Source organism: Peromyscus leucopus, chromosome 15 (genome assembly GCF_004664715.2).
Source record: "Peromyscus leucopus breed LL Stock chromosome 15, UCI_PerLeu_2.1, whole genome shotgun sequence".
Taxonomy (NCBI): domain Eukaryota; kingdom Metazoa; phylum Chordata; class Mammalia; order Rodentia; family Cricetidae; genus Peromyscus; species Peromyscus leucopus.
This window is the reverse complement of record NC_051076.1, coordinates 48,797,978-48,820,370: the sequence shown is the minus strand read 5'-3', so window position 1 is coordinate 48,820,370 and position 22,393 is coordinate 48,797,978. Positions and strand designations below refer to the sequence as shown.

The following is a 22,393-nucleotide window of genomic DNA, read 5'->3' as shown; positions in this document are numbered from 1 at the left end:
GTGCAATTTTTCAAGAACTATGCAACATAACTTAAATGATGAGGTGATTTAATATATTTATTGCTTTTTTAGTTTCTATTTTTCATTTATTGTACTTTTAGAGGATCTATTTAAAGAAAGAGCAATTAAAATTATTCCCATGTAATATTCATGTATATTAAATTATAATTTACAAGCCTTTTTGGATATGCAATATTCAATATTGCATATGAACTACTAAATATGGGACATCAGTTTACAAAGGTTATTACCCTTCTCTAAAACAAAATATATCTGAAATTGTCTATTTATTTGCAGTATGTGATAAATATAAGAAAAAAATGAGCTGAAAAATTATTTTTAAAATAAAGTTTTATAAAACTTAACTGTGGCAGTAAATGCTAATCGGAGTGTAGTTTTTATTTAATAACTATTTCAGGAAATTGATTTATTGTTGGTCTTCTAAGGATGTTTTTATATAGTATTTAATTGTTATCATATATTAACGTATGACTACTTTTCTACTCAAAGAAATTGCTCAGATTGTCCATTGACACATTAAATGAAATCTTCCATTTCATTTTGCATTAGAGTCTTGTGATAGGCCTATATTTGAGAATGCTGGAACTAAAAATAATAGCACATGGTTTAAACTCAATGATAAATTAGACTATGAATGCCATATTGGATATGAAAACAAGTATAAACATACCAAGGGCTCCATAAAATGTACATATGATGGATGGTCTGACATACCTTCATGCTATGGTGAGTACGATTTTCTCTGGGATTTTTCTTTTTACAAGGCAAAAATAAATATTTATGTGTTACTTGAAAATACAAACTTCCTAGGATCTTCCTTCTGATTCAATGTAAACTGGAGAAAGGACTATTTTGAAGGCTAAAGCTGATCATGTTTGTTTTTATTATTGCATTGCATGCATTTATTTATCATATATGTGTACAATGGTTATAAGTGTGCATCTATGGAGGTGTGCACACCACATTACTCATGAAGATGTCAAAGAACTTGTGAGTCAGCTCTCTCTTTTCATCACGTGAGTCCCAGGATTGAACACTTGTCACCAAGCTTGGAAGCAAGCCCCCTCACTGACTGAACCATCTCAGTGGCCTGATAATCTGCATTTTGGGGTTTTTTGTTTGTTTGTTTTTGTTGTTTTGTTTTGTTTTTTTGGTTTTTCGAGACAGGATTTCTCTGTGTAGCTTTGTGCCTTTCCTGGATCTCGCTCTGTAGACCAGACTGGCCTCAAACTCACAAAGATTCGCCTGCCTCTGCCTCCCAAGTGCTGATAATCTGTTTTTAAAATAATGTACTTATGAGGTGTAGACAGCATATTCTTATGACTCTAGCACTATAACCCTGGAACAAGAGATTTTAAATTTGAAGACATGTTGGGCTACATAGTGAGTCTCTGTTTCCATAAACAAACAAACAAACAAACAACAAACAAAATACATTAAATTAATTATTCCTTTGTATGACTTGTGTATATCAAGTATCTCTGACTAAAGTATACTTGTGTCATTATCTTAAAGGCATGCTCTTAGTTATTTAAACTAGGTCTCCAGTTTCAAAATTATGATTTGAAATATGAAAAAAGGTCATGCAAATTTGAAGAGTGGGAAGGAAAGAGATGGATAAGTCGCAAGAGGAAAAAAAATTGAAAGTGAAAGGAAAAATATTGGCTCAGGACAAAGGGCTGCCTCTAGATAGAGAGGAGACAGATGTGGCATATAGAAAAATGGCAGTTTATAAAGGTACAAGGGGAAACCTGTGTCAGGGTGAAGTGTTTAATTTTATTTGGACATGTTTATTAGGTGAGCCACATGGATTTTTGACTTCAATATTTTGATAGCTGGACCTTGATAGTCAGCCTCAGGAGGAGAAAGTGGCCAAATAAGGGAACAGACCTTGGTGGCTAGCTTTACCAATGTAATCTAATGATTTATAGGAAGGCAGAGGCAATGAGAAGGCAAGGCCTGCCAGAGCCATGTTTGCCATGCCTGGGTGGCCAGAATTCCTTTAGAAAGGATAGCAGCAGAAATTTAGAAAATTGATTGCAGCATCAAGCATCCACTCAAATATAACTCATTAGGGATGTCTACACCTGGCAAGGTGGTACATGTCTGTAATCCTAGAACTTGGGAGGTAGAATTATGAGCGTCTTGAATATGAGACCACTCTGGGCAACATATGAAGACTTATCATAAACAACAAAGAGATTCAAATGACGCTGCAAATTAAAAAAAATCAAACTAGGCAAATGGTGATTATTAATTTCTCTCTGATTATAAGCAGTTCAAGATTGTGAAATCAGGACTTTCTACGATATAATACTAAAATAGAATGCAAGGATAGGGCTATTAGTTCATTAGGACAAGGCTTGTCGACCCCATGACTTTAGGGTCAGTCTTAACATTATAAAAATAAAATAAAATATACTACCGAATTATTTATTAATGTGACAAAACCTTTCCTGTGGAGATGATATGCCCCAGATAAGGCGTTCATGATCAGACATCATACAGAAACCACCAAACTCAACTTGATGACCCATGAGTTTTATTGGGGTTACTGAAATATGAGTGAAGGGTTGCTTACAGGACCAGAAATGACTCAAAGACTGCTGCATTGCCAAGGCCCACCCAGCATGGGTAACAGCTCACAGAAACATATAACTGGAGTACACTGCACAGCCTATACACCAGATTGGAGAGTGTTTTTACCAAGTGACTCAGTTGCTCTAAACCTCTTCCAGAGAGTTGGGCTGGTTTTAGCTTCTTCCAGGCAGCTGATATAGTCTCAAAATCTTCTATTTTTACATCTAGGCTTGTTTGAGTATCTTCTTTGCAGCTTGCCTTCTCTGAGAATGATTCATCAGTTTGGCTTGTTTACTTGGGAGAAAGTTACCTACTGGATCTGGTCAGTTTCAGGGACTTCCTGGAGCTATTTAGAGATCTTTACCTTCTTGCTAAAGGAGCTTTCCTACAAGATGGAATATTTTAACTTTGGATGAACTGTCACATAATAAATTCAGATAGTTTTGCAGACCTGGTGCCACACCCCTGATACCAATAACTAAATAAAACCCTCTTCTTATTAAAATTTATTCATGGTTATGGTGAATATGAGTGACCCCAGACCTTTAATAACTGTGAGTCTTGTTAAGGCTGATTTTTCCCAGGGAATCTAAAAATCTCAATATTAAAGCAAAGGAATTATTGGGGACTGTTTCCAGAAGCTCTAATGTGTGCCATACTTGTGTGTCCTCTCACAAAATGAGGTTTTGGTTATTTGCTTTAGATATTGCTTTTAAATATCTTTCATTTTTGTTTTTAACTCCATACTAGCACTTGACTCTTGAAAGTTGGAATTTTCTTTTATGTATAAACCTAGTTTTTAAATTGTAATCTCTAATTTTATAAATTAGTAAATATGGGAGATTTCAAACAAGAAAAAAGTGTTTATTTTTTGTAACAACAATGCCAACAATTAAAAAAAATAATTGAAATGGGGAATGCTACAAATTCTTAATTTAAGTTAGATTGATTAATAGTTAATAAGATTTGGAAATACAACAAAATAGCTTAGTGTATTGTAAATATTGAAACAATTTATGTTACTGTTTTGTCCACGTTTTTTATGTTCTTTTTTAATTTAAAATAAACTAACTTTATTTTCCTAACTTCAAATACATTAGAAATGACTTTACCTGTTCTACTTTCTCAAGTATATTAAACTGAAATAATATTTTGAAAATATCATACACATACTGTATAGTATTAATTTCAAATATGAAAGAACAGTTGTGTATTGTAAGAAAAGGGTAGTTGTAAATTTAACATTAGTAATCCTCTGCACAATTCAGACCCAGTAAAAATAAGTTAATTTCATTTTTCAAGTCTATGACTTATGTATTCCATCAATATACATTCCTCAGACTTCCATATGAATGTAGGGGCTATAGCAAATGTAATATTCAACACTTTTCATATGGAAGATGGTTACTGATGCTTCCCTGTGAATGCACATGAGAGAGATAAAACTACTTCTCAATGATTAAATGTATTCTCTAATTATTTTATTTTTCAAGAAAGAGAATGCAGCATCCCCTTACTATCACCACACTTATTCGTCAATCCCAGGAATGACAAATATAAAGTTGGAGATTTGTTAAAATTTTCTTGCCAACAAGGACACAGAGTTGGACCAGATTCAGTGCAATGCTACCACTTTGGATGGTCTCCTAGTTTCCCAACATGTAAAGGTCAGTATCTGTTTTACATTTGGTGAATGAAAATCAGAAATTTATTTTCCTTCTCCTAATATCCCCTAGCCTTACATTGTGTCCATAATCTTAAACATATCCAGATATATAGACAGCCATGATGAAGCTGCAGGTTGTGTGGCTAATACACAGTCACTGATTTGCAAAGTTAATCCCAGGCTAGCTTAAAATATGTTATCAGTGTTTAAGCATGCAGACATGATGGCTGAGAGTACAAAGACGTCTCTCATTTTGTCTGTATTACCATTTATACTGGCATTTTTACAGCATAAGCATTTCCTCACATTGCAAAAAGAACGTCTAAACTGTATGAAAGCAGATTTTGATGAATTCATTAGCATTTATTAAAAAATTTAAACACATTAATCAGAGATGTTTTCTACAGTGCCAACATTTTTTTACCAATTGATACCTGTATGTTAAACATATTCAGGAGTGTGAAAATCACTATAATTGACACAACTACAATTGCTGACTGGGTTCCTGCATTTTCAAGGTATCAGGTTTGCCACACACTGTACCACCTTCAATATGCTTTCACTGCTATTTCAATAGAAATGTTACAAACTGTGAAATGTCAGTCTAGTGTAAATACTATTGATTTAGTAAAATGTCATAAAAAGTGATATGGTGAATAAATTCTTTTTTTTTTTTTTTTTTTTTTTTGGTTTTTCGAGACAGGGTTTCCCTGTGTAGCTTTGCGCCTTTCCTGGAGCTCACTTGGTAGCCCAGGCTGGCCTCGAACTCACAGAGATCCGCCTGGCTCTGCCTCCCGAGTGCTGGGATTAAAGGCGTGCGCCACCAACGCCCGGCTTACCTTTTTTTTTTTTTTTTTTTTTTTGGTTTTTAAAAAAAAAAAAAAAAAAAAAAAAAAAAGGTAAGCCGTGCCGAATAAATTCTTAAAAGAATTTTTATCTACTAGATTTTTAGACTTCAAGATGGACATTTTCATTTATAGTTACATAATATTTCCACAGTAGATAAAGTAGGACCATGTGACCAACCTCCTGAACTCCTCAATGGGGAAGCTAAGGGAACAAAGAAAGAAGAATATGGCCATGATGAAGTGGTGAAATATGATTGCAAGCCTGGATTTCTCTTGAAGGACCCAGTAAGATCCAGTGTGTTGATGGGAACTGGACAACATTGCCGATGTGTGTTGGTAATAAAAATTTAATACTTAGACTCTGTTTTGTATTGCATGTGATGCTTTAACCATAGATACACATTTGTGAAATATCTTTCTGCAGAGGAGGAGAGTACATGTGGAGACATTCCTGAAATTGAGCATGGCTCTGTCCAGTTTTTTGTCCCTCCTTACCATCATGGAGATTCAGTGGAGTTCAACTGCACAGAAAACTTCACAATGATTGGACATATGTCAGTTTCATGCATGAGAGGAAGGTGGACCCAGCTTCCTCAGTGTGTTGGTAAGATTATGTGCCTCAAATTGATACTTAATGAAGTGTAATATTTTTATTGCAGAAATATTTCTATGTGTGTGTGTGTGTGTGTGTGTGTGTGTGTGTGGGTGTGTGTGGGTGTGTGTATTTGTATTTAGAAATCTTCTTGGAAAAATCTAGTTTTAGATAATATAAATCCAAACTATTATTGTTTATAATTTAATGTGTGTCTACAGATGAATGAAAATTATTAATATAATCTATAAAAGGTTGTTTACCTTAAGTTAAATCTAGTTGTTGGTTATGAATTTTCTTGTGACTAAATGTAAATAATAATACCCAAGAAGATATCACAATGTTACAAAATACCATTGCTGTTACTATATGGCACTCTCTGTTATTATTGAAAAATGTCCACAATGAACACCATGCAGACACAGCAGGCAGTGGCCAAGGGGCATGGCAGAAAGCGACTCACACCATGCAGATGTGGCATCCACATGGAAAGTTTTAATAAGGGGGAAAGGGGGAGAATATGAAAAAGAGAAAGAGAAAAGGGAAGAAAAGGAAGGGAGGAGGCTGTGCTACCTCATGACAAGGGAAGGAGGAAGAGGGAAAAGAAGGAAGAGAGAGAAGGGAGGGGTTTTCTCTTAAAGAGGACTTTATATAAGATGATATCAGGATGCTGGGCAGGTCCCCAAGGGCAGGTCTGAATGCTAACATTACTCTTTTTTTTGATTATTATAAGAAGGTGAGTTATGGATAGCAAATGGGTGGAAATAGGGTGCAAAATTCTTAATACTACTTCCTGCTGATTTTGGTATGAAGTGGGGAGGGGAAGTTGGGGGTTGGGTCACACACAACGGAAAGTTTTATTGAAGAAGCATTCAGTTAGCTGCCATTGTGGAGACCTCAGGTATCTGTTCCTTGAGGGAACTGAGAAGACAGGGTGCTCAGAAAAAATTTACTGTTGTTATTGGTCTCATGAGCAGGGCTAGCCATGGGAAGAGCGATAACTGCCAGAAAGAATGGGATGGAAAAGTGTCCTGCTTGTACAGAAGAGACAAGGGTGGTTGAGTCAGATGAAAGAGCAAATATGCTTTTGAGTCTGGAGTGGTGGCACCAGCAGTGATATTCCAGGAGCTTGGGTGGGAAGAGGCATGCCAAAATGGGAGATGATATGTTCCAGAAGTACAGGAGACATTACATCTTCTGTTTCTTTGAATGTGGGAAATGACTCTATCCTTACTGTAAAAATGTCAATGAATTAAGAGATAAGTTTTTATGAGTGGGCATGTGGGTGAAGTTAGCCTGCAAGTATTTTCCCAGTTCATTTCTTCAGCTGGTATAGTGGCTGATGATGTATCTGGAGGGCCTTTGAGGGTTTGGCCTTGGCACAAGTCTGGCAGGAGGGGTAGATCTGTGCAGGAACCTGCCAGTGTTTGTAAAACATGTGGAACATATTTACATCTTGGTGTCATAGCAAAAGCTATGGCTTTCGATTAAAAGGTATGAACATTTTCTAGGGCCTGTTTTCAGCCTAATGAAACACATCCTTAAATCTATAATGAGAGGAAATTCACTGAATAGAAGTGGTTGAGTGAGTGAAGGAGGAGGAGGGACGCTTCCATACCCTCTCTAATGCTAACCTGTCTCTAAAATCTGGGAGCAGTAAAGTCCAGAGAAAATTATGGACTCACAAGTCTGTTTGTAGTCAGTGCTCTATCAGTTTATCAAAACTGTATTTATCAATGTTAAAACTCTGAACCTCTGAAATTATATCTGAAACCAGTTTATCCTGTACCATGAAGTCTATGAATGAGGTATTTGTCTGTATTTTTAACAGGAAACTTAATAATGAGCTACCAAGTTCTTGTAGACTTGAGATTGTGGAAAAGAGCTGTTAGTTGGCAAAATATACATTAGTACCCTGGTCATCAAACATCATCAGATCTAAGAAAGATAAGTTAAAAAAAAAAAGAGGAAGTGAGGCAGATTTCCTATTTTCACATAAACAAAGCTTAAAGCAACTTCTTTTTATCTAATTCACCAGAGAGCAGTCATTATAAAGTAAGTTTATCCCTTTTTGAGTCTGGTACTAAGGTGAACTGTGTCTAGATTTAGTATTAGCTCTAAAAGAATGAGGCCTATGAATTTTACATAGAGAACTGAAAAGCCAGCTGAAGCCTTGGTTGCTGCTGTTGAACTGACAAAGCCTGGTTGTCAAATGACATTAAAGATATGAGAAGGATAAATTTTACCTGAGTTAGTGATTTAAAGTGACAGATACTTACTTGCTGGCTATTTAGACAGTCACTCCGGGGTCCTCCATGGTTGTTGAGGGCAGAGGTCTCAGGGTGACAACATCAGTCTTCAGCTACCAGATCTAGGCCTGCCAGGCCTCAGAAGATCCAACAGTTATGGGGTAGTAGCTTGTGTGGAGGACCAGCCTACTTTGTCTAGGCAAAAGTAAGGCAATGGATTTCCAAGAGTCCTGTGTTCCTTAGTCTGAAGAAGGCCCTGGCAAAAGTCCAGATAAAAGGCAGTACTTGAAGTGAAAGGCAGTTTTTGCTCAGTGGTTGGTGCTACCACTCTGGAGCAAGTTCTGGGTTGAAGTTCTTCTGTGCCCATCTATCTTCTTTGGAAGAAATAAAGGTGCTGCCAGGAGCTAGAATGTCACTCTATCACAAACAAACAAACAAACAAACAAACAAACAAACAAAAAAACCTTTTAAACATTTCAAATGCTGTATTTGCGGATCTCTGAGCCTCCAAGGATTGTCTTTCTATTATGTATGAATGACTGCATCTTTAATAAATAGCTAAAAGTATCTTGGTGCCTACATTCACTTTTTTCTAAAACTGGGGTTTTTCTTATAGTACTCATGGGTCATTACTTCAGAATGGTCCTTGATACCCAGAATTTACTCTTCATTGGAATTTTAGTGTTGGTTAATGCCAGAGAAACATGGAGCTCCTTTGGAAAGGGTATTTATACCTGTGTTGTTTAGTGATATGTTCTCCAGACACTGAAGACTGACCTATTCAAAAACAGTTTGCCATGTAAATCAATGCTTCTATAATTAATCATTACATTTTTGCTAAGCAAACACATTTTTTTTCAGATCTCTACTTCAGTACTTTAAAACCTATTCACATGACTGTTTTAAAACTGTTTAACAAATAATTTTATATGGGTGAAAAGTCAGACATTTCACGAATGAAAACAATTTTCCATTCTGTTACAAAGTTATGTTTTATTATTTGTTCAGAGTTCTGAGTTTTGTTCTGATGGTTGATCTGCCTGTAGTGACCTTCATATGATCCTCTTCAGTTATCATAAGCTTTGCTACAACATTAAGCTTACAGTACAAACATTTTTATCCTGACACTATACATTCTTACCCTGCTCCATATCTTTAGCTTTCTCTTGACCAATAAGAGATTCTTATGAAACAAATCAATCACACAGTCACCATGCCCCTGTGACTATTGGTCTTTCTTCACTTACCTTTATAACTTTCATCTTCCTGTGAACCAGTCTTAAGGAAGGGACTAATTCTCAGGTGTCTTGAATTCTTGAATTACTCTGGTCAATATTTTAAGTATTGTTTTAGATGAAAGTTATAGTACTTTGACTAATCACTTTCTTTTATTTACTCTATCCATTCACATTTCACTCTACATTTCAAATTATTAACAAATGTTATCCAGGACCTATACTGAAATTTTGTCAGATTCAAAAAGAATTTTGATCTTCAGTTAGTAATTATAAAACATAACGCATTAAAAGGTATATATATATATATATATATATATATATATATATATATATCCCTTACTTAAGTCATAGCACAACCAAACATTTTATTAATATGACACAGTATTGTTATATTATAGGATGATCTAGCATAGGAAATAACTTCTTATAGACTCTTACTCAAATCCAGTTCTTCCTCCTGATGCAGATGGTGACTACAAGCATATAATATCTTTTACAAATTCTTGCTCTGAAACAATTGTTTTATACACAATATATCTAGATATTATTTTTTAATAACACATCTATCAAAAAGGATATTCAAACTAGCAAACTTTTTATAATCTATCTGCTCATGTTTTCATTTTAATATTTTTAACATCATGGACTAGAATTAAGATAAGGGATAGCAACAAGTTTGGGTCATTTCATAATTATTTCCTATGTAGAGCATCTGAGACACTGATTTCCTATGTATTTGCAGTTGCCAAGTACACAAATCACTTCACAACACAAACTCTCTGAGATGTACAAAACTGGACATGGGATCTAGTTCTCTCACCATAGGCCACTCTGTGTGGTCACTTTAGCATGTTAATTGACAGAATTTATAGGCATAAATAATAGTTTCATTTGACCATATAGCTATTTTGATACAGCAGCTAGCTCACTTCTTGTAATTGTTTTTATTTTTCCTGGAATTATTTTCACATAGCAACAGATCAACTGGAGAAGTGTAAAGCACCAAAGGTAACTGGTGTGGACAGAATTCAATCCAATAAGAAAGAATTTCATCATAATGTTAGCTTGGGTTACAAATGTAGAGGAAAGAAGGAGTATAAACACTCAACCTGCATCAATGGAAGGTGGGATCCTGAGCCAACCTGTAGCGGTAAGCTCTTGTTTGCATTGTCTTTAGTGGTTATTCTAGTCCTTTCTCACCTGTGATAGTAGTGTCTTTGAGTTATTAAAACACAGTAAATTTTCTTCACATTTTCTAATGTGAATCCTGCATTTTTATTTTTACATCTGCCTCTTCTACTTGAACACCTCTTGTGCTCCTTGTACTTCATGTCCAGTTCATGACCTCTTCTGCATACACACACACACACACACACACACACACACACACACACACACTACACATACATGTGTGTGCATATATATATAAACTTGTATATATAAATTCAGCCTGATGAGTCCATTTATTGTTTCTCCTATGGATATGTGATTAGGACTAAGAACTTGAGACTGGATAACCTATTTGTTGGCTCACTCATCCCTGCATAAGATTGATTCTCTTCATCTATGGCAGTAGTTCTCAATTTTCCTAAAGCTGTGACCCTTTAATGCAGTCTCTCATGTTGTGATGATCACTAACCATAAAACTGTTTTCATGGCTACTACATAACGGTAATGTTGATACTGTTATGAATAATAATATAAATATTTGTTTTTCTAAAGGTCTTAAGTGACCCCCAATGAAAAGGTTATTTGACCCCTAAAGTGTCACATCCCACAGGTTGAGAAACTCTGGTGTAGGGGAAGGGCCTTGTAAGATTTCCCCTATCCATGTTGACATGTCAACTGGTATTGCCATTACTCAGGTCTTGTTTAGATGACCATGCTTTTGAGATTTCATGGATTCACTATCCTATCATACATGAAAACAGTGTATCATAACAAATCTTAGAAAAATACTTTTTAATAGAGAAGATGATTTAGAAATTACTATTACCTTTGTTAATGACCTGTAGTTTAAAACACACAAGCAAATTTCATCAACATGAATTTATCACTGTGTCTTAATGGTCCCTTACTCATCACAATGGATGTGACGTACCCTTCCTATGCCTATGTTTAGTCATTATGCATTTCTGTATGATTGTGTGTACTATCAATCTAATAACTTATTTGTTCTTGTAACAACCAATCTGTTTACTTAGAAAATTCTGAATCATAGGATACCTCCAATTCCACACAACTAGGCAAAGAGTTCATTCCACTACTTTTGCTTCCCTATTTGTATTTATCACTGTTATTTTGGATACCTGCCTCACTCAATATTTTAAATTATTTCTTAAAGAATAAAATTCACTGAAAGTATTTCCATGCAATTTTGAAATCCACCTATTGCATGTATTGTAATGGAGTGCAAATGTCATTCTGCAGTTGATTCTGGTTTTATCATGTCTGATATCATTTTCATTATAGTACAAAGAAAAGTGGTAATTCTTTTTCTTTCCTATATGGCTAGTTAGTTGTTCAAAGAATGTCGAGAAATATATGTACTATACCAACATCCATTTCTTTGTAATTCTTCTACTATACTTAAGCATAATAGAAAAAATGATATTAATAATCACTAATAAAGCACATTGTCGTGTTTTGAGTCAGAGGGATGAATCTGAGCTGTCTTGATTTTGTAGTGACTTAGACAAAACTTTTTAAAAAGATGTTAATGCCAGTACTAACTATTTGTTATCCTGGATGCATACCATCAGTTTTCACATCTCTAACCAGTTAAAGACAATAGGATGTCCAGGGTATTTGAAATTTTGAATAACATACTTTGAACCATTTGTGAATATACTCCATACTCTGACCAGGAGTCAATGCCAATATATTTATCAAACTGTGATAGTTATATTTGTTGTTTACTTAAAAGAATCTACAGTCACTTAGGAAAAACACCTCTGAGCATGACTGAGAGAACATTTTTAGTTTGGGTTAACCTAGGTGAGAAGAATCACTATAAATATAGGTGGCATCATTTCACGGGTAGGGGCCTTGGGATAAATGAAAAGGAAAGGGAAGCCAAGGACAAGCATTAGTTTCTCTGTGTGTCCTGACTGCAGATACAATGTGAGCAGCTGCTCCCCACTTGGGCTGCTGTGACTTCCCTGCATGATGAGCGAAATTAAACCCTTACTTTCTTCCTTTCTTAAGTGGTTTGGTCAGATATTCTGTCATAACAATAAGAAAAGTCACTCATGTATTAACTAAATGAAAATATGACTCCAATTGGAAAGCTATATCAGGATTTTTCATCTAATCCAACAGATTCTCTCATAGGTATCCATACACAGCCCTAGAGAAAACTCTATGTAGCCTTAATTATATATTGCAGCTTATAATTAGTTTAAAACATCATAAAGGCTAGAAGTAATTGAAATGAGTCTTATAAAAATACTGCAAGTCTGCTTTAGAAAACAATGAATGAGAACAATTCAAGGGAGGACAAGAATAGATATTAAATTGCTATAGAAGGTGAAAAGCATAAAATATACATAATTATTATGTGTTCATAATTAGTTTTCTGTTTAATGAAAATCATTATTTCAATAATTTAAGATACTGTAGTTAGTCAAAAAATCTGATTTCCAATGTTTTATACGAGCAGAGGAAGAATCCTGCCCTCCTCCACCACAGATTCCAAATGCCCAAGTGATGAAAACCACAGTGAAATACAAGGATGGAGAAAAAGTATCTGTTCTTTGTCAAGACAATTACATAATACAGGACACAGAAGAAATGGTGTGCAGAGATGGAAGGTGGCAGTCATTACCACGATGCATTGGTCAGTAGCTCTGACTTATTCTACAACATTCCTTCTTTAAATACTGAAGAGAACTCAGGTGAAGGGGGAATATTGAAAAACTAGGGCTTAACATGAAAACTGTGGAGACATAATCCAAACTGTTTTTATTTTATATATGCTTCACTACTTCATTTCTGTTCTTCATATAGTGAAAATTCCATGTTCCCAGCCCCCTGAGATAGACCACGGATCTATTAAATTACCCGGAGTGTCAGAAGAAAGGAGAGACAGAGTGGAGTCCAGAATTCATGAACACGGCACTACACTCAGCTATGTTTGTGAGGATGGATTTAGAATGGCTGAGGAACACGGGGTAACCTGCAACATGGGAAAGTGGAGTGCTCCACCTCGTTGTGTCGGTGAGAACAACATGAAAATTTAATTCTGGTTTTAGAATAAGTCTTTACCAATAAGCTACTCTCATCAAAACCAGAAGAAAGAATGATTTAGATTGGCACATATAATTGATTATATATTTTACCATAAATTTCTATCTGCATAATTCAATCTCTCCTGCTTTTGTTAATTGTATTGATTGTCTTGAAATCTAGTTTTACTCTTGCATTTCTCTTTTTAAATATGATGCATACTCTACCGACCTCACCTGCTCATGTGCATTGTAGTGTGTGACTTGCCACTGGGTGTTAAACTCCTCAGTGTCTTTTCCCGACAATGTGTTTCAGCTGCAATATATGGAAGGTTTCCTGAGAATATTTTTTTTTTATTCTTTTGCCACTCATGATTTTTCAGAAATTTTGGTGTCAAGTTCTTTTTTGGTGTGTAAGCAGTTTAGCAGATGCAAGGCAACAGAAGGTGGTCTTAAGAAGCACTGTCCACCTCTTCTGTGATTGAACATCTTCGTAGTTAACATTTCCTTCTAGTACTACTACACATAGAATTGATGTATGAGAGTGAGTTTCTGAATTAGTGCAATATGGAATCATTTCACTCTGTTCCTCTCATTGTGTTATTTTCAGGACTTCCTTGTGGACCTCCACCTTCAATCCAGCATGGTATTGTGTCTCATGAACTAGACAGTTACCAACATGGAGAAGAGGTGACATACAGTTGTGCTGAAGGCTTTGGAATTGATGGACCAGCATTGATTAAATGCTTAGGAGGAAAGTGGTCCCAGCCACCTACTTGCATGGGTATAGTTTTTTTTTTTTCATTCTTTGTGTAATATATTATCTAATTTAAGCTATATTTGGCACAAATAGAAAGCAAGCTGTAAATCTAGCATATCAGAAGGTTTTACTGGATGCTGGCAGACAAACACAGTACTGGTAAAACAGTTATATTTCATTTTCACATCATGTATCCTGAGCTATCAGCATCCTCAGACTTCTAGAAAACACTGGCTCTGTTCAAGAGGCTCATCACTACAGTGGTGGTTTTAATAGCAATGCCACCACAACTACATATGTTCTAATGTTTTTAAATAATAATTATAATTAATTCACATTTGGTGAACCTGAAGTAGAAATATGTCATAGCTTCATATGAGATAAAAATTTGAAGCAAAATGAAAATATCTCAATAATTATAACTATCAGTATTCTATATCCCATGTTATTCCAACCTTATTTATTTTTATAAAGTTGGCACATTTCAATGTAACTAAGTCAAATCTATGGGAAATCTACACTATTTATTGGTCTCTATGAACCTAAATATTGCTTTATACATTGTATATCCTACAATTTCCTGAAAACAAAACCCTATATATTTTTTTTCTTTCAGTAACAGATTGTGACAATTTGCCCAGGTTTGAAAATGCCATACCCCAAGAAGAGGAAAAATATTCATATAGGTCAGGTGAACAAGTGACATTCACATGTGCACCTTCTTATCATATGAATGGGTCCAACACTGTGACATGTGTTAATCGCGAATGGATTGGAGAGGTGGTATGCAAAGGTAGTTTGATGCATTTTCAACATGTATTTATTATAGTTTTAGAGGTCTGGTAAAAAGGTCTAGCAAAATTTAAAAGTGGGCAGAAGTTAGCTTTTAAAAGCAAGATGAAATTTATTTATTTTTTAAAATAAAAGCATGGAATTAAAAACCTGATGGCTAATACAGTAATGATCTTCTGAGTATGGTTCCATGGCCAGCATCATCATTATCTTTTGACCAAATATTATGAATGTAAATTAATACTGAGGAACTCATTCTAAAGATCTTAAATAGAAAAAAACATCTGGATGTGAGACCTTGAGTCATCTATAATGTCCTTAGGGAATCTGGGCAAACTCAGTTTGAAAACCATTGCTGTAGGCTATAAATATTTGTAAATACATTGTTACATAATCACCTTTCAACTGAGGTCTTCTTTATATCTCATTTTCTCTAATCAATTACAATATTAAGATATTTTGTTTGTTACAATATTAGGATATTCTGTTTGATCATCATTTTCTTATACCTATGTTATTCTTGAAACAATGTTTTCCTCCTTATGTTGAAAACAGATTTTTTTCTTACTTAATATATTCTGATTATGTTTTTTTGTTGTCTATTCCTTCCTGTTCCTCCCCACCTCATGTTCCATCTGCACAAATTCCCTTTAAATTTTTCATCAGAAAAGTAACACCCTTCTACGGAATAATAAAACAAAACAATCATATTGGAATGGGACAAAATAAACAATCTGAGGGGAAAGAGCTGAAGAAAAGACAAGAGACTGATAGAGACTACAAGCCCCACTCATTCCCACACTCAGGAATCCCATGAAAGCACTAAACTGGAAAACATAATATATATGCAAAGGACCTGTAGGGTTAAAAGAGAGAAGGAACATATAAGTAAAATAAAGTAAAACCAAAAACAAAACAGAAAAATAAAATGGATTTTTAAAAAAGAAAGCCCAACAAGACATTATGAGACAAAGAACCTCCAAAGATGTCCTTGAGTTTTGTTTTTTTTTAATGCAGCCTGCCCTTAAGAGTAGTTTGTTTCTCATGTGATTCTTCCTTGCAGAACTCTAAATTTTTATTTGCCAGTGGTTATCAATTGGAAATTGCTTCTAGGTTAGGGATGTAGGCCTGTGGCACCTGTTCCTTTTAGCTCTAGAACCCCATCTGGTGCAGGCCAATCCAGGCTCTTGCATTCTGACTCAGTCTCTGTGAGATCATATGTGCATCAATCTTGTTTGTTTAGAAGACCTTGCTTTCCTGGTGTCCTCTATCTTTTCTGGTTCTTACTCTTTCCACGTCCTCTTCTGTATGGTTCCTTGAGCCACATGGGGAGGGATTTGACTGAGTCATTCTATGACAAATCTTGGAGTGTTCCAAGGTTTCTACATAATGTCTTTATTTGAGTCTCTGTATTTGTTCCCATCTGCAGCAGGAAAAGCTTCTCTGATGACAGCTGAGCAAGGCACTGATCTAAGAGTATAGAAGAAGGTCATGTGGAATCTTTTTATCTCAATGTTTTTTTTTTTTGTTTTTTTTTTGTTTTTTTAACAAGAGTCATATTTGGTTTCACAGAAGTATAGTGTCTGGGCTATCTAGTCTCAGGTTCTTGGCCACCCAAGCAGTGTCATATATGGGTTACAACTCATAGAGGAGCTCTTAATTTATATTCGATATTCTTTGGTCAATCCAACAAGTCTGGTGTAGCTAGAGTTTTCCTGCCTGGCCGACGGTCAGGACAAATCTCTCTCACCGCCAATCCCACAGCTGCTCAGAACCAACCAAGTAAACACACAGAGACTTATATTGCTTACAAACTGTATGGCTATGGCAGACTTCTTGTTAACTGTTCTTATATCTTAAATTAACCCATTTCTATTAATCTATAAGTTGCCATGTGGCTCGTGGCTTACTGGTATCTTTTTTTTTTTTTTTTTTCAATTTTTTTCTCTGTGGAGCTTTGCGCTTTTCCTGGGTCTCTCTCTCTCTGTAGACCAGGCTGGCCTCGAACTCACAAACATCTGCCTGCCTCTGCCTCCCAAGTGCTGGGATTAAAGGCGTGTACCACCATCACCCGGCTCATTTTTATTTATTAAGAAATTTTCTATTCACTCCACATGCTATCCACAGATCCCCCCCCTCTCCTCCTACCCCCCAACCCTCTTTGCCAAGCCATCCCACATCCCCACATCCCCCAAATTGAGGTCTCTCAGGGGGAGTCAGCAAAGCCCAGCACACTAAGCCTAGGCAAGCCCCTTCCCACTCCACCAAGGCTGTGCAAGGTGTAACACCACAGACACCAGATTCCAGAAGCCTACCCATAGACCAGAGACAGATCCCGATCCACCTGCCTAGGTGCCCCCCCAAACAGTTGGAGCCAAACAACCATCTTCCGTATCTAGAGGGCCTAGTCCAGTCCCATGGGGGCTCCATAGCCACCAATCCACACTTCATGGGCTTCCACTAGTGTGGCCACTTACTGGTATCTTAACATCTTTTCCTGTTGGCAGCTGGCAGCATCTCCTCTGTTCCAGCCTTCCTGTTCCCAGCCTTCTCCTCTCTGCTAGTCCCGCCTATACTTCCTGCCTGGCTACTGGCCAATCAGTGTTTTATTTATCAATCAATCATCCACAGCAGTTTGGTGTCTCCATTTTCCTATCATAAGTTGCAGACAGAACACCATTATAGATCAAGGGTATATGGATGGGTTGGTGTTTATGTTTCTACTTTGGTAGCATGCAAAATACCTTCCTTTGCCAAAGATTCTAACCTATATGTAGGCACCAGCTTGACATTGCTGTGTTCAGTGAGTTGTGAATGTATTGTTTTTCACAATGTGTCCTTGCCTCCAGTTTGTGTAAAACAACCTATAGCCTTGCCAAAAGCATGGGTGTTTTGGAAGTTCTCATGTGACATCTTTGGCTACTAATTCAATTAGATGTAACTCAATCTTGGTACTGGAAGCTCCATTTGATAACAAGAGTTGTCCATTGGGGCTCTGTCTCCCTACATTTTTGATTATTTCTTTTACATTGTCTTCGTATATGTATGTATTTTAGGAAGTTTCTACTTTATTATGTTTCTATAATATCCTTCAAATAATGCTTAATTTTAGTTGTATTTCTATGTATTCTGTTCCTTGCCTCTCCTTCCCTGTTCCATAACTATCTATAATATTTCCCTATGCTATTGAGACTACTCCCTCTCCTGGTCCTTTGCTGTACACTTAACCTCTGTTACTCTATGGGTTGTAACATGACTATTGTTGACTTAACAGCTAGTATCCATATAAGCAAATGTACATCATATATGTTTTTCTATGTCTGGATTCCCTTACTGAGACTGACTTTTATCTAGTAACATCCATTTACCTGTGAATTTCATAAGTTCATTTGTGTGTGTATGTGTAAATATACCATATTTTCTTTATCTATTCATCTGCTGAGAAATACATTTAGAATCTTATGTGTTGATTGGAATCTTAAGATGAACAAATAGGTAATGATACTTTGTATTGCTCCTTAGACAATTCTTGTGTGGATCCACCACTTGTGAAAAATGCTACCATAGTAACAAGGCCCATGGATAAATATCCACCCAATGCAAAAGTACGGTATGAATGTAATAAATCTTTTGAACTATTTGGGGAAGTAGAAGTGATGTGTCAAAATGGGGTTTGGACAGAGCCACCAAAATGCAAAGGTAGGCCATCATATTTCCTAATGTTTATTTGATAATGTAATTTGGTTACTGTACATTAGTGAAGATAAAGTGAAGTAATTCATATAATAAACATTTTTCTAATTTTCTTTTTTCCTTTAAATTAAAAATAGATTCTTCTCTCTCTCTCTCTTTTTTTTTTTTTTTGGAGCTGAGGATAGAACCCAGGGCCTTGTGCTTGCTAGGCAAGTGCTCTACCACTGAGCTAAATCCCCAACCCTAGACTCTTCTCTCATACAATACATCTCTATTGCAATTTCCCCTCCCTCCAATCCTCCCAACTTACCTTCCCCCCCACCACCACACACACATATGCACTCTCCTCCAGATACACTCCCTCAGTATTTCCCTTCAGAAAGGAACAGGCCTTCAAGAGACAACAACCAAACAGGACAAAACAAGATACAATAACACATGGCAAACCCCCTCATATTGAGGCTGTACAACATAACTCAATAGGGGGAAAAGAGTCCCAAGAGCAGACAAAAGAGTTGGAGATACACCCACCTCCACTGTTGGAGTCCTAGAAAAACACTAAGCTAAAAGCCATAACATATATGCAGAGCACCTGCTGCAGACCCATGCAGGCCTGTGTTTGCTGCTTCAGTCTCTAAGAGACCATGTGAGCCCATCATATAGTGATTCAGGTGATTCCTGTCCTCCTGGTGTCCTCCATCCCCTTTCACTTCTACAATATTTCATCCCCCTCTTATGTGGGATTCCTCAATCTCCAAGAAAGGGATCCAATCAACACCTCCAGTTTAGATTCCTCACAATGTTGGGCTGTGGGTCTGTGCATCCACTCCTATCTGCTCCTGGACGAAGCCTCTCTGATGATGACTAGACAAGGCACTGATCCTATTACTCTGGGCTACCCAGTATTTGTTTCTTGGAGACTCAGATCTGTCTAGAGTTGGCTCAGCCATTAAATGATAGGCTCACAACCAAAACGATAAGAAAATGAAAGTAAAATTATATTGATAAAGTTTTAATTCTTTTGGTGAACTTAATGAAGAATTATGGTGGAAAATTTTCAGCCAAGTTTCTATCAGATTAGAGGAATAATTGTTACTAAGGAAAAATCCATCACTTTTAATATTAAGCCTCTCACTTATTTATTGAATATTAAATGGATAAAATACATTTGAGAAAAGATTTTCAGAATATTTACTTCAAAATGTAAATGAGTAGTGTAATAGAATATCTTCACATAGTAAAATACAATGTCTTCTTTGTTAGATTTCCTCATTTCTTTTTTTAAACCTTTTTATTGATTCCTTGTGAATTTCACATGGTGCATACTGATCCCACTCTTCTCACTGTCCCCTTGCTTCTGCCCTCTGCCCTGTCTACCTCCCCCAAAAAACAAAATTTTAAAGTAAAACCCAAAACCAAACCAAACCAAACAAAAAATTCTCAGCATTGAAGCTGTAGTGTGGTCCAGTAAGTCAGTCACATAGTATACCCTTTGGTCCATACATCTTTACTTGTAAGTGTTTATTGCAATGAGTCATTGATCTGGTTCAAGGCCACTGGCTTCTGCTAATCTATTGATACTGGATCCTTACTGGGACTCCTCTTGGATATTCTATTTTTGTCTGTGTCATGGAGGCCCTGTAGCTTTGGATTTGCAGATTTGGCCCCTTCACATACTCCAGCAGTTCATAGGTGAGGTGGATGTTGGGATGGGCTACTTTGTAGTCCTGGTTCTGGGTCTGGGTGATCTCTGGGTTGGTCAGCCTGCCAGATTTCCCTCATCATCACCCCCATAGAGAGCTCTCCAGTATTGTCCTGGCTAGCTCACTCCATGTAGCAGACATCAAGGAGCAGGGCCAGTTTTCCTGCTCTCACATCTTAGGTTCTGGCTCACATGCACTCACACCACCAGGACCAGCTCTACTGTTTTGCCCAAGAGAGGTGCAGTGCCCACTCTCTGGATTGTTGCACTTGGAGAGGGACAGGGCCAGCTTCTCTGTTTTCATGCCCTTGATCTGGCTCTCCTGCCTGTCTGTCTCAGGTGGCAAGGGGTTGGGGGGCATATTTCCCTTACCCTTGCCACTCCTTGGCATATAAGCCTTTGACTTCTGTTACACGGGTTGATACTGGGCCCTCATTGGGACTCTTTGTAGATATCCTGTTGTTGCCCTGTGTGATGGAGATCCTACAGATTTGGATCCACAAGACTGGCCCCTTCATGTGCTCAAGCAGTTCATAAATGGGTGGATGTTGGGGTGGGCCAACTTGTAGTCCTGGGTCTGGGCCTGGGTGGTAGCTGGATTTGTCAGCCAGCCAGCTCCCCTTCACCCCTCACCACCATGGAGAGCTCTCCAGCACTGCCTCAGCTAGTTCACCCAATTCAGCAGGCATCAAAGGATGGGGCCAGTTCTCCTCTCACTCCCTCAGGGCCAGCTCACTTGTATCCACACCAGGAGGACCAGGACTACCGTGTTGCCCAGGCAAGGTGCAGGGTCCACTCTCCCAAGTGCAGCAGCCTGTGATGGGCAGGGTCAGGTATTCCACTCTCATACACCCAAAGCCAGTTCTTCCTCCTGATGCAGATGGCAAGGTGTAAAGGTAGGGAGGGCATATTTCCCTCACCCATGCCACCACATGCCAGAAGGAGGGCTAACCCTCCTACACTCATGCCCTAGGGTCTGCCACAAGCTGCAAAAATATATAAAGTAGGATTTCAGCTGATTATGACAAAGCTGATTCCCAGAAGTAGCCAAGGGCATTCCAGAGGTCAAGCTGAGGCTCAAGGAGCCATGGTGATATTTGGTTTTTGATTATCAGCCATTCATTTCCTGCTATGAGTTTCTTGTGTGCTGTTGTAGATTTTCCATCATTTATTGGGCACCATTTCCCCTCTACTAAAGGAATATTCAGATAACCTTCTGTGCTGACAGCTGTGCTCAACCAGAACCCCAGTTCAAGCCTCCCTGTAATTATCATCATTGGCAGCATCTGACCAGGTCCATCCCCAGATGGAGGAAAGTACCTTATCAGAGATACCTCTGTACTCTCTAAGAACAGACATAAGCATTCAGACTACCCATTTGAGAAGGCCTGGCGGATGTGCCAATTAAGCATTACTTCTTCCTTTCCCAAACCTTACCTCTAGTTCCAGATCTCCCTTTAACTATCACCAGAGGCATCTAGCTGTGCACAGGTTGCCTAGTGACCAAGCACACTTTCGCCCACCCTGCAGAAAAACGGCAGATAGCTTGGACAGATAGAAGCCACAGGAAAAAAAAGAAGGCAGTTTTATTTTCTCCCATTGACCTAGCAACTTATAGATTCTTAATATTTTCTACCAATCACTTTTAAGACTATAGTTGAGCACGTAAGATCCCTCTTCTTTGATATTACCCGGATTTAGCCTTGAGTTTATTCATTTCCCCATTAGTCACTTCCCTTTTCGGTTGCAAATAATAATTAACAACTATTGCCACTCTATGTGGTTCTTATCACCCTTCCATTTGACCCTGGAAGCCTAGTTTGCACTGCCAAGGGATGACTGCTTATAAGTGTATCTATACCGGGACTCCCAGGGCACGGGAGGAGGGAGAAGAAGATTTCGAAGAATAAATGACTGGACTAAGAGCTCTGTGTGCTGAGATTCTATTTCCCCGAAAACAGTCCTCTCTGTTAGTAGTTCTCTCTCCTGAGCCTGTGGGATGTATAATATTAAGGCTGTTCCCTCT

At 37.3% G+C, this 22,393-nt stretch overlaps 1 protein-coding gene across 1 annotated transcript in view; it reads left to right on the top strand.

Annotated features, from left to right (window-relative positions):
- LOC114684899 (complement factor H-like) overlaps window positions 1–22,393 on the top strand; it is a 59,419-nt gene that overhangs the window by 29,252 nt on the left and 7,774 nt on the right. Inside the window, 11 exon segments of the mRNA XM_037211347.1 lie at window positions 571–747; window positions 4,095–4,268; window positions 5,267–5,389; window positions 5,392–5,451; window positions 5,540–5,719; window positions 10,168–10,344; window positions 12,856–13,032; window positions 13,203–13,412; window positions 14,031–14,204; window positions 14,797–14,973; window positions 18,495–18,671. Coding sequence (XP_037067242.1) covers window positions 571–747; window positions 4,095–4,268; window positions 5,267–5,389; window positions 5,392–5,451; window positions 5,540–5,719; window positions 10,168–10,344; window positions 12,856–13,032; window positions 13,203–13,412; window positions 14,031–14,204; window positions 14,797–14,973; window positions 18,495–18,671 — 1,806 coding nt within the window.